This window comes from Gymnoscopelus braueri (genome assembly GCF_963280865.1).
Source record: "Gymnoscopelus braueri genome assembly, chromosome: 6".
NCBI lineage: Eukaryota > Metazoa > Chordata > Actinopteri > Myctophiformes > Myctophidae > Gymnoscopelus > Gymnoscopelus braueri.
The window spans coordinates 34,455,004-34,473,385 of NC_137607.1; the positions used below are offsets into that span (position 1 = coordinate 34,455,004).

The following is an 18,382-nucleotide window of genomic DNA, read 5'->3' on the forward strand; positions in this document are numbered from 1 at the left end:
GTCTGAGAGAGAACTAGTGAATTAAATGACTTCTGTTCGGTCAGTCCTACAGTAGATGTGAGAGGGATCAAAGAAAGGAATGTTTGTCAAACTGTGTATCACATTGCTTTGTCTTGTAAGATCAGGGTGTTTTCTTTATAATACCCTTTATATTGAATCCTCTTAAGCTCCCAATGGCACTTCTTAATTACAGAGAGCAGAACCCATGTAATCCTGCCTTAATGAATAAGAGCATTAGACACGGAGAGAGGGAATTTCTTTTAGAAAATTGAACACATTTTCACAGAAGCAGGATAATTAATTTGTTTGTGTTCAGTGGAACAATAGTGACACTCGTGTGTATGTAAATATTGTCTGTTTGTAAACAATCTTCATCTAAAGCCTATGATTACTTGTGGTCATAGCTGAAACAAACCATAGGGGCAACTTAAAAAATGAGGGCTGCAACTATAGTTTATTTTTGTATTGATTGTTATATTGATTAATTGACAAATCGAGAAGCACAGTTTTTTAAAATATATTTTATGTTTTATACATCAACGAACAATCGATGCAGACATTTTTTGTAATCGACTAAATCAATGAGTCTGATTAAGTACTCATTGTATACGACAGTGTCACGCAAATATAGCGGAAATAGCTATAGCAATCTACAAGCTCACAACGGGTCACATACCTGCATTTAACCACTTAAACCCTGTATACTTTGTTGACTAGGGTCCTCCAGGGGTCTAGTCTTGGTCCCCTCCTTTTGTCCTATTTGGCAATTATTTGGGACCCACTTCTAATACCCTCGCGGGCCACCAGTGGTCCCCGGCCCACAGATTAAGAAACGCTAAATGTCTAAGACCGTAGCGCATAATGATATCCACGGTCACATGAAGGTGTTTTGATCATGAGGCATCTAATGGCATACAATGGGTTCAGTTTGGAACTGACAGTGTGACGTTCTGGATGAACACACAGCATCATCTATGTACCATTAGGAGAACGCTAATTACAGTTGGCAGAGGGAAAGCATGATCTGTTACAGTAAATAATGATGTATTGGTTATCATGTTCAGCACCGCCTTAGAACACCACAACTTGTGATCACTTATCTCACTCTACTTTTTCTGGGATGGATATGTATGCAGTGCTTGTTTAAGTCTTAGCTCTTTCAGGTATGAGCAAAAAAAAGCACGGTGAATTGTGAAGGGATTAGCTCTAGCTTGTGCAAAATGTCAGCAGATATTCAAAGGAACAAAGGACATTAACAGGAATTAAACTGCTCAATCAGAGCTTTTGCATGAAAGTAATACAACATTCAATGGCATGCCATAGACAGACAGACAGACAGACAGACAGACAGACAGACAGACAGACATTGTAAATAGCTGTTCACACAGAAACACAATCAATATGTCTCCGCCAGGTCAAGTAGGTTATTGTGGCCTCCTGGTGTTTCACAGCAATCGGACACTGCATTCATGATTTGAGGCATGTGTTTTGCTAAATTAGACCTTCTCGTGGCACTATAACAGGCCAATGTGAAAAGGGTGGCATTTCTTCCTCGGCCTAGTGGGAATGTGTGTGTACAATTTCACGGAAATCGCACGCTGCATTCATGATTTGAGGCATTTTGTTCAAAACAAACCAATCCTGCAAACTTTGCAAGCCAATCTTAGCCAATCAGGATGGAATATGGAAAATCGGACAGATCCGTATTGATCACATGACTACTTTGATACTGTGTACCGATTTGTGTGATGTTTGGACAAAATCTGTAGGAGTATATAAAACAATGGGTTTAGCAAAAATCGGCCTCCTGGTGGTGCTATAAGAGGCCAATCTGAAAAATTCGGGGCAGAGGTTCGACTTTGGCATCCAGGGAGAGTGTGTGCACAGTTTCGCAGCGACCAGGCCAACGGTGCCGGAGATTAGCTGCTCACAGACAGACAGACGGACACACACACGGACACACGGATGGACGGACAGGGTGCAAAACATAGTCTCGGCCATGCTTTCGGCCTGGTGGAGACAATAAAATAAAAAAACATTTACCACTTGAACCCTACTAGCATTCCTTTTCTGGGGGAGAACATCCTAAAATTGGCTTAAGGGACGACCGGAGGACCACGGCCACGTCACTCTGACTCAGACATAACCTTAAAACCCATAGGCCTACGCCCATATATAGGGAAGGACCACGGCCATGTCACTCTGACTCGGACATAACCATAAACAAACCCGGTACGCAAGTTGTTTGGATATGTGGATGTCCAGAACTGCCGATCCGACCGATAAGTCCATATATGTGCATGCCAATATACAGGGTATGGGCATATACTAATGACAGGATCTCCATATAAAAATATGGGCATTAAAGGGACACAGATAGAGAGACAGATACAGAGGTCGTCATATATGGGCACAAAAGAGACACAGACAGACAGGTACAACGGGTCTCTGACAAAGCCCCCGACACTATAACTCAGACAAATTGGTCGGATCAGCGGTGCTACGTAAGTGTTCGGGCCCTAGTTTGGAAAAAATAGCATTAGAGGGGGGCTTAGAATAGACTTCTGAGGGACTCCTGTCAATGAAATAATTGCATAGGGTTTAAGTGGTTAACAAAGAATAAAGAAATCTACAACAATGTAGCACTTGACAGCGAGTACAGTAATTACTCAATAAAACATATTAATAAGAGCAGATTATTGCACCATTTATCACAGAATTTACAGGATGTTGCACTAAGGTGAACACAGTAATAGAGACAAGCAACGTGGTTAAGTATACAGTAGGTGCTGGATGATTGCAGTAGCGTTGCAGTAGAGTTGATGTCCGTCTGGAAGAGGTGTGCAATTCATCTGTTAATGAGTGCAACCGCATGAGGGAAGTGTTTTAAATGTGGGAAATATCTTGCTCTGTGGTTGTTTTATAGCACTCAAGCCCCTGTAGGGCTTTCCGGAGGAGATAGGGCTTAACCACTTTAAACCCGTATGTCAAATAGTGAAAATACCAGATCTACAAGCACAAGATGTGTTGGGGGTGTGAAGCGTCTGTAATGATCTTGCCCACTTGCTTTCTGACCATGGAGATGAGAAGAGGCTGTGGAAGGTGGGCTGGTGGCAGGTGGTGCTCAGTGGGGTGCAGAATGGATCCTCCTAGTAAGTCCACAGTAATCTCCACTGTCTTCAGAACATTAAGCACATGAACCCTATAGCGTCTCTATTCTGGCAGTGGTGGGAAGTAACTAATTACAATCACTGAAGTACTGTACAATTTTGAGTATTTCCAATGTTCTATACAGTACTTTTACTTCTACTCCATTACATCTCAGAGGCAAATATTGTACTTTTACTCCACTACAATTATTTTAAAACTTTAGTTACTTTGTAGAATTCATTATTATTACAAAACATACATTAACCACTTCAGCCCTATTTAAACTTCTCTATCTACAAGCTCACAACTCCGCTATTTTCAAAAGTTTTTAATGCATATGATACCTTGTGAAATGGGACATTCTGCATAATTCTTTTACTTGTAACACTGACTTTTACTTGTAACAGACTATTTCTACATTGCAGTAATGATACTTTTACTTAAGTAAAAAAAAAAGAAGTACTTTTTCCACCACTGTATTCTGGACATTCCATACTAGGAATATGCGAACATTCAGCAAAAATAGAACCCATGTATTTACCGCAATTTTTTACACACGTTTTGCCACTTCTGCTACAGATTTTGTCCAAAACTCACACAAATTGGTACACATCTCAGGGGTCATATGAAGATGTAAAGGTCAAATTGGCTGCCTTTCAAAGTTTGCAGGCCCTGGGTAGGCAACACGGCCTGGCGGAGACCAGGGGCCTGTTCCTCGAAAGGTGAATTAAATAAGCCTGGATTTAAGTCAAATCCAGGCTTGACAAAGTCGGGTCCGTATAGCCTGGTTTATTCGGTTCCTGGAACGCCAAGCCAGGCTGAAAAGGAGCGACTTTGTCGAGCTAGGCCTTGTCAAGCCAGGCTGTGTCGAGCCAGGATAATGAAGCCAGGCTTCACTTATTTCTATAAAAGACCATGAAAGTCGATAGCAGAATCCTTGAACTTGACCAATCATGGAGCCCAAAACCAGAGCGGCGTTCTTCTCTGTGGCTGAACAGCAGCACTGCAGCAGCTCATGGAATCTTACAAGGAAGTACAATTTATAATAAGCAAGAAAGGAAACACGGCCGCAATAAATATAGATCCAGGGAGAAAGCGTGGCAAAGTATTGCCGACAAAATAAATGCACAAGTTGTCCAAAAATATGCAATTAATTTATATACAAATCCATAAATATATAATTCAGTTAGGTTTAAACATAAGGAGTTTAAGTGAATGTTGGAATTATAATTATAAACACTTAGAATAATTTTCTAATTTAAAATTTCTAAAATCGAAGATCTACAAGGGAAAAGCTTGCCTTTTGGCGGCCGAGGGTCCACGGTCCACGGGGGTCAACGGGGGTCCGGGAGTACACGGGGGGCCCGGCCCCCGTGTACTCCCGGACCCCGTTGACCCCCAACAGAGGTCCGGGGTATACGGGGGTCCACGGGGGCGGGGGTCCACGGGGGTCCGGAGGTCCATGGGGGTCCGGGGGTCCACGGGGGTCCGGAGGTCCATGGGGGTCCGGGGGTCCATGGGGGTCCGGGGGTCCACGGGGGTCCGGAGGTCCATGGGGGTCCGGGGGTCCACGGGGCCGGAGGTACACAGGGGGCCGGGGGTACACAGGGGCGGGGGTCCACGGGGGCGGGGGTCCATGGGGGGCCGGGAACCCCCGGCCGCCATAAGACAAAAACATTTCGGGCTTGTAGATCTTTGATTTTCGCATAAGAATTGAATAAGTGTAGAAAAACTCATTGGTTTATGATTGGAGTCATTGGACTAACAGCTATTTCACAAAACTTGAAGAACAAGGCACTGGATTAATAAAGCTTGGCTGTTAGCCTGCTCCTGACCAGGCTAACTTCACAGCTAAATTGCCATGGTAACTAAGCTAGGCTTGCTTCAATTCTCTTTTGAGGAATCGGATAAGGCTAAACTTAGCCAGGGTGAACTGGCTAAACTAATCTTCAAGATAATTCACCTTTTGAGGAACCGACTCAGCTCTAATCCTGGCTAAATTAAGCCAGGATAGGTGGTAAAGCCAGGCTTTAGCTCTAATTCACCTTTTGAGGAACAGGCCCCTGTGCTCTGAGGAGCACACTTTTCTAGTATTTCAAATGTAGTTTGTAATTAAGAACTCTTAACCTTGAGAGCATCAAACATCAAAAAGGAGGAAAAGTTTACAGTCTGAGAGTGAGAGAAACAGGCGAAAACAATGATGTTTAAGTGCTGTTTGTAATATGTTATTTATATATGTTGTCACCAAATTAAGAGCCAAGGATTAATATCAGTGTGGGTATGATCATGTTTGTGTGTTTGGAGCTGGGTTTTCACTCAGTATTTGTACCATAACCAGCTGCCATTAATAACTATAAGGTGGGCTGTGGCTGGTCAACTGAACTAACACGCCTGGAGAAGAGAGTGTGACAGTTCAACAAGATTCTGAGTGAGTATACTGTACGCATGCAATCTGAACTGTAATGACGGAATGAATAGTTTAAGGATAGGATGTTTAACCCATTAAATCCGGGGACACATCTACAAATGTCTTCTAAATCCTAACAGTTTTCTGAAAAACGTATGTTGGTACTGTATAATATTAGTGGTGCTAAAAAAAATAGCATGTGCGCTTATAACTGCAGTGAGTAGTGTAGCATAGTTTTGGCGGGTGGGCCCCAGTGCAGGCTAATGTCGGACAAATGTCGTCTTTATAGCTTAAATGTTTTGCTCCTGTCCCTCTGTGTGTGTGTGCGCGCGAGCGTGAGCAACTAACCGGCACCGCTGGACCGATCGGCATTAAACTTTGCACGAATACTCCCAGTAGGCCAAGGAGGAACCTTTGCGTTGTACTGTGATGCGCTGTTAGTTAGATTGGCTATTTTTGGCAAAGAGATTTGGTTTAGAGGGAAACAAGCTGTATAGATGCCCCCCCCCCCCCACTTAAAAAAGTAGCACTACACCCCTGCTGGTGACATGATGAACCCTGATCATGGATTTACAGATTCAGTCATTCTGTCAGGGAGAGAGTTCTGTGCTGTAGATTTTCATCTTTTGACCTGCCACCTCTCCAACCTCAAATATGCTCTAAAACATCTCAATGATGTGGCACAAGTGAAATGGAGATGCTTCACAATCTGATGATTGGGGGTTTGAATCTTGACTTCTATTTTGTGTGGTGGTCACATATTAACTCCATCAAGCAGGATGTACAGTAATTAGGTGGATTGAGAACATGCAGGCTCAGAAATCTCCTTAGATCGTTTGTTTGTTGTCTCCGCCAGGCCGAAAGGCATGGCGAGAGAGTATGTTTTGCACCCTGTCCGTCCGTCCGTCCGTCCGTGTGTGTCCGTGTGTGTGTGTGTCCGTCTGTGAACAGCTAATCTCCGACACCGTTGACTTGATCGCAGCGAAACTGTGCACACACACTCCCTGGATGCCAATTCAGAACCTTTGCCCCAAATCTTTCACATGGGCCTGTTATAGCGCCACCAGGAGGCCGCTTTTTCCAAAACTATTCTTTTGACAGTACTCTTACAGATTTTGTCCAAACATCACGCAAATCGGTACACAGCATCTCTATAGTCATTAAACGAAACAGGTATTTTAGATTTTTTCATATTCCATCCTGATTGGCTAAAAATGTCTTCCAAAGTTTGTGTGCTCCGTTTTGAACAAAATGCCTCAAATCATGATCACAGCATGCAATTTCCCGGAAATTCTGCACGCACATTCCCACTATGACGAGGAAGAAATGCCACTTCAAATTTTTCAAATCAGCCTCATGGTGGCGCTATAACAGGCCGATTTGTGTTTTTGTAACTGCACCGATCTGTACAAAACATTGTATGTGCACTCCCTAGAGGCCAAGGAAAAACCTTTGCCCTGCATTTTTTTACATCTGCCTTTTATAGCGCCACCAAGAGGCCGACTTATGTAAAACACATTTTTTTATATTACTTCCCATTTTATCCAAATTTCACACAAATCGGTACGCATGATCTCTATAGTCATGTGATCAAGACGTATCTGTTTGATTTCTCATATTCCATCCTGATTGGCTAAGATTAACATCTAAAGTTTGCAGTAGTGCCTTGTTTGGAACAAAATGCCGCAAATCATGAACGCAGCGTCTGATTGCGGTGAAACTTTCCACGCACATTCACACTATGTTGAGGAACAAATGCCACCCTTTTAACATTGGCCTGTTGTAGCGCCACCAGCAGGTCAAATTTAGCAAAACAAATTTTTAGAACAAAATGCCTCAAATCATGAATGTAGTGTCCGATTGCCGTGCACAGCAGAGGAAGAAATGGCACCCTTTTCACATTGGCCTATTATAGCGCCACCAGGAGGCCACAATAACCTACCTGACCTGGCGGAGACCTGTGCTCCGAGGATCACTTTTTCTAGTTTCTTCTGTTGTGGCTTTATCAGTAAGTAATTATTTTGTAATGATTCAGTGATTATATCTGGATTATGCCATACATTGAATTGTATTTCTGCTGTAAATGAGTAGACTAAGATTGATAAGGCTACTTACACCTGGCTAATAGGTGTAGACAGAGATGGGCAGTATTTTAAATACTTTTTTTGTATTTGATGAAATTTGTATCAAGATACATACAGATCTTGTATTTTTGTATTTTAATACAAAATACATTATCATTTTATTCTCAAATAGTAAAACCATAATAAATGCCATGAAATACATATTAACTTGGGGGTCCTTGCCTTGAAAACGTTAGAGAACCACTGGTTTAGACTGCATCTGTGACCATAGCACCTGAGGTGTTAAATACTTCATGTTAACCACTTAACCACAAAACATTTCAATTATTTCCCCTTCTCTGCTATATGTGAAATTCCTAAAATTAGAACGCCAGGGTTAAAGTGGTTCAATTGTACCCATGTGAAATCTATATACTGTAGAGTCTAAGTTATTAATCATAAAGCATTCTGTGTCTGTTGATGGTGCATGGTGATGTAGCCCTGTTAGTCAAGATCAAATCCTACTATACTATCGCTGTCCTCCTGGGAATCCTCTATACTGTCTAATTATCTGCTCTCACTCCCCCCTCTCCCCTCTCGCTCTCTGCTCATAAAACAAAACTAGGACATTGAGAAAAAAGTGGACCACCACCCACTCCTATTTCAAAAGCACAGAAACTCGGAATTAAAATGAAACAACTTCATGATGTTTTATTGCTCATGTTGATTAAACCATGTTTTTAATATTACAAATGTTTGTTTGCCTTTTAGGGCTGTATAACACAATACTTTAAACTGGACAATATGACATTTTGGCCATTTCACATAGGGCATTAATGTGATTAAAATACATACATGTTTTTAAATATTACATTTATTTACCTGTATTAAATCACTTGGACTGATCAGTTATAATGTGAGATTACAGTACACAGTACATGTAATAGCGTATATACTGTGTCAATAGCATCCTACACGCCTATTAAATGTAGTCGATTCTTTTAACATTTGATTGTTACTGTGTGTCATTGTAATTAAATTAGATGACACTGATAAGTGAGCCTGTGGCAAACAAATAAATTAGGCATTGACCATAATAAAATCCCTTTCATTTCGTATTGTGGTACCTTCAAGGCATAAACAGGAACACTGTTGAAAAGTTGGAGGGGAGAAAATAATGATCATCAATCTAAAACTTTACAAAAGTGAATCAATGAAAAACTGTAGCTTCTTCAGCAAATTAGAACACAATGCTCGTAAACTGACCACGGGGATTTCCAACGGAATGAATGTGACCTCATAGGTGATAGCAGGAACGATGTATACCAATTAGACCCATAGACGCAGTAGCACCATGCTTTCAGTAAAGATAATTCCTTCCCTTGGTGTAACGTTTCTTCTAAATAGGTTGTATATATTGGTGGAAGCTGTGCGCAAAGTGTATTTGTAAAACAAGTCAATGGGCTGACCTGGGACCAGAACTCTGGGACTCATTCAAAAAGGCTGCAAATGGCAAACACAACTCTGGTCCCTCTGGAGGTTGAACCACGGTCACTGAACTTCTGTAGCTTCAGTCAGTTTCTGTCTGACAAAGTTTCTTTGACTGAACTTTGATTGCTTTGTACTTCAGATTGCATCTCCAGTGCTACAGGTCAGTCAAAGTAATTGTCATATGCCAGTTCGCACAAATGCATCTACAGTATGCACACACCCACACAAATATATGCACATCTTGTTAATTCACACACATACCCCCCCTCTCTCGCTCTCTCTCTCTCACACACGCGTATTTTTGTATAACAATGTTTTTGGTGTCTTATAATCCCATAAGGGAAGGGTCTTGAAGGACAAGACACAGGAAAAAAAATGCATTCATTCGTTCATTCATGCATTCACACACACACACACACACACACGCACACAGTCTCTTTGGCTCTGCACAGCAGTGGTAGATCACATGTTCCAGCCCAGACCGATGTGGGTGGCCAACAGATAACACATGGCTATCGTACACGTCATTATCATCATGGGGAATCCCAGCCTGTGAGAGAAAAGAAAAGAAAAAAAATCGTAAGCAAACAATGTCACCCTAGATTTGTCTCCGGACATAATGTGGAGGAAGTCCTCAGCATAACATTGGGTCATCTTAGAATCGTCTCATATAAGAATTGTGGTCCAAAAATAAACAAACTGTCCCACCGCTATTGTCAAGGGAGGTGGCTCTGTATCGTTTACGATAGTCAATCACTCATACTTGATACATTCTGTTTCTGGCGAAAATTCTATTCATTCGGCAGCGGTAATGTTTTCTCGCCGTCAGTTGATGCTTCATATCTATATGAGTCAAGCCGCCAGGCTCATTTGTTTATATTTGGAACACAGTTCTTATATGATATTAAACACGTCTATGATAATTCAGAATGGGGGAAAAAAAAATTACCCAGGTAGGATGAGCAAATAACGTCAGACTTCTGTGATCTATAAAGCCTAAGTTATACTTACTCGCGTGTGGGTGTCGTGCACAAACAATTGTCCATCTACAAGCTCACATCATTGCAACACATTGTGAGCTTGTAGATCTGCTATTATTGGTGCGTGATGCCAGCGTGCAACCGAGTATAAATCAGGCCCTAGTCTCACGCATTTCCAGATGATCAGAGATATCTGCCTACCGATACGTCTGGGGGCATCAAAATCCAGTTGTGAAGAAAACGGCTGCTAACAAACCTACGCCCACTGCTTTGGGAACCAATCATATCACCGCCCCAATATGAGGGACCGCCCTAAAGACTTTGGATTGGTTCTGCAATGCAGTTTTATTTTATTTTACAGTCTAATTTTTGCAACGAATGCTGCGAAATTGTCACCAGTCTCTAGTTGAGCAAAGCATTTGAGCCAAGTATTTAGACACTGGCTTGTGAGTCTATGTAAGCCCTGCTATTCAAATGGCATTAACAGGAAACAGAGATGCCATATTTCCTGTCCACTCCTGTTGCTTAAGCAGCTTTCCTGGTGAGCCGGCGCTCCCCACGAGTGACATGTGCGAAGTCCTTTATCTGCTTGATTGTGCCACAATCCCTCCGGTAGAAGCGTCACCAGAGTAATTACAGCTGTGTCTAGTAATCCCTTCTCTACCCGCCCACCCTCACCCACCCCACACCCAGTTCTATCAGTGTGGTATCTACCCTGGGTTTTCTGCATCACTCTGAAGTGGAAGATATTTTTGGATCCTTCCCTGGTAGAAAACATGTGCTGCCAGCTGTTGAAACAACTGATGTTTAGCTCCTCTTCTTTGCACACTTTGACTTGGCTATTACGTCGTCAGAGAACAATGCTTTTCACAGATTGTGATTGCACTCGACACCTAATATTTGATGGACTTGACATCTCTATCGCTTAATGTTCTCTATCACCTCGCGACACTAAGCAATAGGCAATATTACATATCTGACACAGCAGTTCTTAAACCTCTACGATGTACGTATGTCAAAGATACTCCCAATGTACACGACCAGACATTGTATAACAAACAAGTTGAGTGGAATGGAGCTCGTTATTACATTCAAGTAATTCCAACTGTTTTATCTATTGCACATTCAAATCCTCATTGTTAATTTGTCAATTTGTAACTCAAATAATGGACAAATGTAACCAAATGGACCCCTTACGGGTCCATTGGGTCCATTTGGTTACATTTGTACACTCTCTGGTTTGAAGTTTGAGGTATCGCTGCCTGTCATACTCAATTTGATTATTCTTTTTGCATAGTTTTCGGTTTTTCACATTTTAGAATAGCCCATTATTTAGTGGCAATTTAGTGGCAAGTGTTGTAGCAATAATTTAAGACCACTCTAGGATATTGACTGATTTAGCTGATTATTACAAAGTAGCCTATAGCTGTGCCACTTAATGTCTCATATAACGTGCTATCACCCTACAGGTGTTGGGGTAGGGGGTGGGGGCGAGCTAGCCTCACAGGAGACTGAATCAATGTCTACATGCAACAAGCCCTGGGATGTGTAAACAAACACTTAGTCCTCTGGCATGAGGTCAGTAGACCAGCGGAGAACAGTGACATGTGAGGATTAACAAAGAACAACATAAGAATGAAGAGAGACAGGCCAAACAATGACATGTCACAAAAGGCTTATAATGTTTCCCTTCAAATAATATAGTGCTGGGAGAAAGACAACAATTCCTCCAGAATGTACAAACATAGCTGTGGTTTGCTAATCTAAACATTACATTTCAGGGTGGGTTAGTTTGAGACCTGCTATTTGAAACTGTCCGATTCCATTTTCATCTTAATTTAGGCATATTGGATGGTGATTGGAGTGGATGTGCCAGATTTCTTTGTTCAATTAAACAAAGACAAAACTGTAATTGTTTTTGAGGCCAAGGAAGAATGATTAAAAGTCAGCGCTCAGCTTCAATCGGCAATGTTAAAAACCCCAACCCAAGTCATAAATCTTAATGTAGCCATGGACTCAGACTTGACTTTCTACAGCCGCATTATGACACTGACCATCATACTGACCATGATGCTGACACGATGTTGACATGATACTGACCATGATGCTCACATAATACTGACCCGTGACCATGATACTGACATGATGCTGACATGATGCTGACATGACACTGACATGATGTTGACATGATACTGACATGATGCTGACATGATGCTGACATGATACTGACCATGATGCTGACATGATGCTGACATGATGCTGACATAATGCTGACCATGATACCGACATGATGCTGACATGATGCTGACCATGATACCGACATGATACTGACATAATGCTGACCATGATACTGACCATGATACTGACATGATGCTGACATGATACTGACCATGATACTGACATGATGCTGACCATGATGCTGACATAATGCTGACCATGATACTGACATGATGCTGACATGATACTGAGTCTGACCATGATGCTGACATGATGCTGACCATGATACTGACATGATACTGACCATGATGCTGACATGATGCTGACATGATGCTGACATAATGCTGACCATGATACCGACATGATGCTGACATGATGCTGACCATGATACCGACATGATACTGACATAATGCTGACCATGATACTGACCATGATACTGACATGATGCTGACATGATACTGACCATGATACTGACATGATGCTGACCATGATGCTGACATAATGCTGACCATGATACTGACATGATGCTGACATGATACTGAGTCTGACCATGATGCTGACATAATGCTGACCATGATGCTGACATGATGCTGACATAATGCTGACCATGATACCGACCATGATACTGACATAATGCTGACCATGATACTGACATAATGCTGACCATGATACTGAGCATGATACTGACATGATACTGACCATGATACTGAGCATGATACTGACATAATGCTGACCATGATGCTGACCATGATACTGACCATGATACTGACATGATACTGACTTTTTTCTTTCAATTACTCACCCCATGAAGCCTTGCATTCATGGAGATTTTTTTGTTATTGTCGCATTCCTGAGCCAATGATCCAATATATAGTAGGCTTATAGACAAATCCACAGACACGCTGCCTGTAGGCAGCCATAACTGCGGTGTCCGCACAGCTATGGCTGCCTACAGGCAGCGCGTCTGTGGATTCGTGTATAGGAGGTGGTAGGAGACCAATGCAAAACTATATAAAAGAATAATATAAACGTCAAAACAACTCTCACGGTGTAATCACAGAGGTCTACTGCTGATCCAGGTTCAAATATAATGTTTTAAATATAGTATTGCTCTTGTTAAGGTATTCAAGGCTCATGGGGTGAGTAATTGATAGAAAATAAGTAATTTTTGGGGGTGAAGTATTCCTTTAAGTAGACTCGACTACTGTAATAGTGTCCTTACAGGGGGGGGGTCTGGGACAGACAGGTCTGCTTTCTGAACAGAGTCCGAACTAAACATGGAGCAGCTTTCACTTATGTACGACATATCTGGACAAACTCCCAGAAAACTGCAGGTCTGCTACAACTGAACTCACAGTTCTTTTAATTCAAAGCTTTAGACTTTTCAGTTTGCTGCTGCCTATTGAGGTTTAGTCTCATATTTTGTGTGATGTATTTTTTCAAAAATTTCACTTTTTACTTCAATAAGGACTTTTAATTTTGTTCAAAAGTTTTGTGTTAACGTGCTTAATGTTTTGTGTAAAGCACAATGTATTACTTTGTTTTCGTGCTATATGAATACACTTGTCCTGCCTTGCCATATGGTATAACTACAAATTACTATTATGAATAAAACGAAATTATCAGCCAGATAGTATATATCTTTTTATGTAAAATGTAAATGGTCAGATCAGTATGGTAATTATAATCTATCATCAGATGACTAGAACTCCAGATGGTTTGTCATTTGGCCATCTACCATGTCCTACATCTGCTCCTAAACTGTGAAATCCTGAGTGTCAATTTACAGCCCTCCTTGTCCTTCTCTGACACAGATGAGGATGTTTTGGAAGGATGAGAGATGAATTCGTCAAAATCCCTAAATATGGGGATTTGTGGTTCTATCGATATTTTTGCGGAGATCCGCTGATCCAACCAACTTCCCACTTGGTGCATCACGCCCTCGGGTCCTCGCTGATATACGCACGCTGAGTTTGAAGTTGGTCGGTCCCACGGTTCTCGAGATATGTGAACTACATACACACACACGGACAGAGATTTTGCACATTTATAGTAGGATTGCGGACATCTGTACAGGATGTAACATTACCCTACTATTTATGAAATTTTTGGCTGCTGTGAAAAAAGGCCATTACACCTGTTTAGTGGTGTATGTGTACTATTGTGCTGACAGGGTAGCTGAACAGCACCTTTCCATACCATACCATGTCTCTATCAGTGTTTACAGGTTAAATATGATGTTGCAGTACGCTGTCATGGTCGTATTAAAATTGTGTGAAATATGAAAGCCTTGAAATGATCCACAATATAGGTCTCCGAAGTGAACGTCCTTAGAGAATGGATGAAGCCAGTAATCTCTAAATTGTTACTAAAAGCAGACATGCCGAGGTCACCTCTGTAAAAGGTCCAATTCTGCTGAGCAATGCACATTTTGCCATCACGGACAGTCAGGAATGACAGAGAGGGCAGCTGAAAAACTTTTCACAATAGAGACGAGAGAGAGGAGCAAATTTCACCTTGGCTAAAATAACCACTGCACCGTGCAATCTCACACAGTGCTTTAATTATGCATGATGATGGAAGGTCCTTAAAAATGGCCTGATGTAATCTCAAAGTGTCTTTTCAGATAAAACCAAAAGGGACATACACCCGTTTGACTGTGAGGGTTTTATGCTAAGGCAAGGCCTTTTAACATTGAATTAAACAAGAAAATTGTGATAGGCTATCTTTGGTGAAGAGATTTGGTGTAGAGGGACAAAAGGCCACGGATAGACCCCCTGGGGAACCCCAGTTTAAGTGGTTAAATGGTAAAACAGCTTGACTTACAGTATGTTTGCCAATGAGCATCACCTAGCCCTCCTTGACCTGTGTTACTCAATAACGGTTATGACTCAGTGTTAATATCACTGTGACCACCTCCAAATGCATAAAACCGTGAAGGAATATTTTTCCCGCGGTTTCATGGCCTTTTGTCTCAGAATGCGTGTGTGAGTGTGTGTGTTTGATTTCTTGCCAAACGCCAAAAGCCCCCCTGCAGCTTTGTGTGCAGTGGACCAGTGTCCACAAGCACAGCCCTACCACTAGTGGGGGGCTATTATGGGGAGCGGCCCACAGAACGGCTAATAATGCAACAATTTATGTCCTGGGGTTGTTTTACTATTGAGTTGTAGTTTCCCGAAGGGATGGCGATCGCCTTTTACAGGTGGAGATTTAAATGCGAGACTCAATAACACTTGACACTGAAGCCAGTTGCGCATTCCCCTTTAAATACGCAGAAACCTGTAGCTATGCAGTGCCTGCCAGGCACAGGCTGCTTTCGCATTACTGATGCCCCGTTCCAGTGGTGGAAAGTACAGTAACTAAGTACATTTTATTGAAGGACTGTACTGTACAATTTTGAGGTACTTTTAGTTCAGTTGAGTATTTTTACATACTTCTACTCCCCTACAACTCAGAGTCAAATGTACTTTTACTCCACTACAATTACTGTATTTGACAGATTTAGTTACTAGTTACTTTGCCTATTTAGATTATTAATACAAAATATTGCATTAAGGACTACCACTCATTTTCAACATTGAACTATGTCATTTATATTAGAGTTGTTGTGTGGAAATAAGAGAAAAGTCTCCCCCCCCCCTTCTGTGTTGCCTAGAACTGGAGATTTGATTGTTGGGTTCATGTGATCAGTGACATTATGGAAGGTGTACTCTTTGGTCCGCCCTCTAGGCTGCCTCATTCACAAGAATGGCTGCCTCATTCACGTCCAGCTGAAACAGTGCGACTTGAATATAGTAAAGTTAAGACTTCTTAGAGCATTTTCAGCCAATTTATTTCTATTATCTACAAGTACAATGTATTGTGAAACGTGATATATAACCATATACCATTATAAACTACTACAAGTCACACTGTTTCAGCTGGATGTGAGATTCCCCTTTCTAGTGAATGAGAAACTAGCCACCCAAAGAGTACACCTTCCGTATGTTACTGATCACATGACCCCAACCATCAATTCTCCAGTTCTAGGCAACACAGAAGGGGAGGACCTTTTTCTTATTTCCACACAACAGATCTAAGGTATATTAATGACTTAGTTCAATGTTGAAAAGTAGTGATATTCCCTTTTTAGAGCTATTTTATTCTTTGACTATTCGAAAAATCTACAAGCTTGACGCGTTGTGAGCTTGTAGATAGGCTATTTTCGAAAAGGTTTGACACATTTTGAAAGATCTGAGTAAGTATGTGCTTAATGCTTAAAAGTACAATTTTGAATACAGGCCTTTTACTTGTACTAGAGTATTTCTACATTGTGGTATTGCTACAGTACGTTTACTTAAAGGTATAGTGAAATAAAAAAATTCAGAGTTTTTCACAATTTCAGAGCATATCATCATACAACAATAGATGCCAAAAAAAACAAAAGAAAACAATTTTTTTCACTGCATGATGACATAGATACACTTTCATGAATATAAATGAATCTTGATTTAGTTCAGCTGTGTGATTCCCATAGCTGCAAGTTCCTCCAAACACAGCTGATTTTAATTACAGATCTACTCGGTTTTGAATTCAAGATGATGTCCAGACGGTGTATTACTCATTGTAAACTTAATCAGAGTGCTAAAATATGTATCTGAAAACATTTTAGGTTAGAAATAAGCAACTTGGTATCAAACATTCTGCACATTGGCCGTGACTATCCCTTGGCCAGCCTGCTCCTGCAGGCTACTAACAATAACACTGCGCACCATAGATACCTAGATACCTCATTGGCCGCTGCAGTTCATTGGAGCGACCCACTAGATTCTGTCTCGGAAAAGACGTGCTGTGATTGGCCAGTAGTCAGGACGCGTGCCACCTCTAATATGGCGGCCGCGAAACAGACGCCCCAGAGTCGGAGGAGGCGTCTTTATATGCAACCTTTATATGTCTATGCTGCGCACCACGTGAGTGTTCTACCGTGCCATAGCCTGAAGGGATGGAACCTTCTGATTGGTTGCGAGGCTGTTTCAGACTGACACTTCAAAATAAATTTAGCAAAAATGCCATTGCACTGGACCTTTAACTCTTTGACTGCCAGAGTATTTTCATAATGTACTCACCCAGTGCCAAACGATTTTCGTGTTTTTGGTAGTTTTAAAGTTGTCATAAAAGTTTAGATCCATATTTATCGATCGATTCACTGTGTGTTTCCGGAGCAGGAGTCTCTGACTATTGCTCCGGATGCAAAACATTGCACCCGGAGCTAGTGTCCCCTTCGCTACAGGCCGTTGGAAACACGCGTCTCCGCGAAAAAAAAAAAAAAAAAAAAGAACAGAGATACAGGCGAAAGAAAAAAAACTACAAACATGGAGTCGACAGGAACGGAATGACGTTATATCCAGTATTTCCGTATCCGTTTGTGCTTCGGATTCAAGATTAGACCGTGATCTTCTCTAAAATAACAATTACAAACGCGCGTCTAACGCGTCGACGGCCAAGTGGACAAACTAGCAATTGACTCGATAACGCGTCGACGGCAGTCAAAGAGTTAAGTAAAAAAGAAATAATCGGAGTACCACCCACCACTGATACCCCGTTTGCTGAGATATTGTTATAGCTCTTTACTCTGAGGCACTCCTCACCTCAGCCATTAATAAATCTGCCACTGAATGGATTTACAGCCTGGCAATGATCTCTGTATCTGTGCAAAAACAAATGGTCCAGCGAGGCGTTCACGGCCAGGCAATTATTACAGTTGCCGTTGCTGTGCCTCAAGCCTGCTGTCTCCAGTGGTCTGAGGCGGGAGGACGGACAACCTCCATGGCGTGACCCGCCAGAAGCGATTGGTCTGGCGCGCCTGTGGAGCTGCAGGGATAACAGTGGTGGGGGTGGTCGGTGGGAGGGTGAGGGTGCAGAGGGAAACCTACAGGAAAACAACTCTCAGTCATCACAGAGAAAACACGGGCGAACTCAAGAGGTTGGGCGAGACGCTCGCCTCCTCCTTCGACGGTACGCAGGGGCGCACCGGATCGAAGTGGCGGCAATTAATCATGCCGGGTAAAGTCTGACCGCTGGCATCGGCACACGTG

At 41.9% G+C, this 18,382-nt stretch overlaps 1 protein-coding gene across 1 annotated transcript in view; it reads right to left on the reverse strand.

Annotated features, from left to right (window-relative positions):
- Nucleotides 1-9,539: 9,539 nt before the first annotated feature.
- Nucleotides 9,540-18,382, reverse strand: part of oca2 (oculocutaneous albinism II) — a gene marked incomplete at its 5' end in the record, with an annotated part of 76,137 nt that continues 67,294 nt past the window's right edge. Inside the window, one exon of the mRNA XM_080429740.1 lies at nucleotides 9,540-9,661. Coding sequence (XP_080285866.1) covers nucleotides 9,574-9,661 — 88 coding nt within the window. The 3' untranslated portion in view covers nucleotides 9,540-9,573. The remainder of the gene's footprint in view (nucleotides 9,662-18,382) is intronic.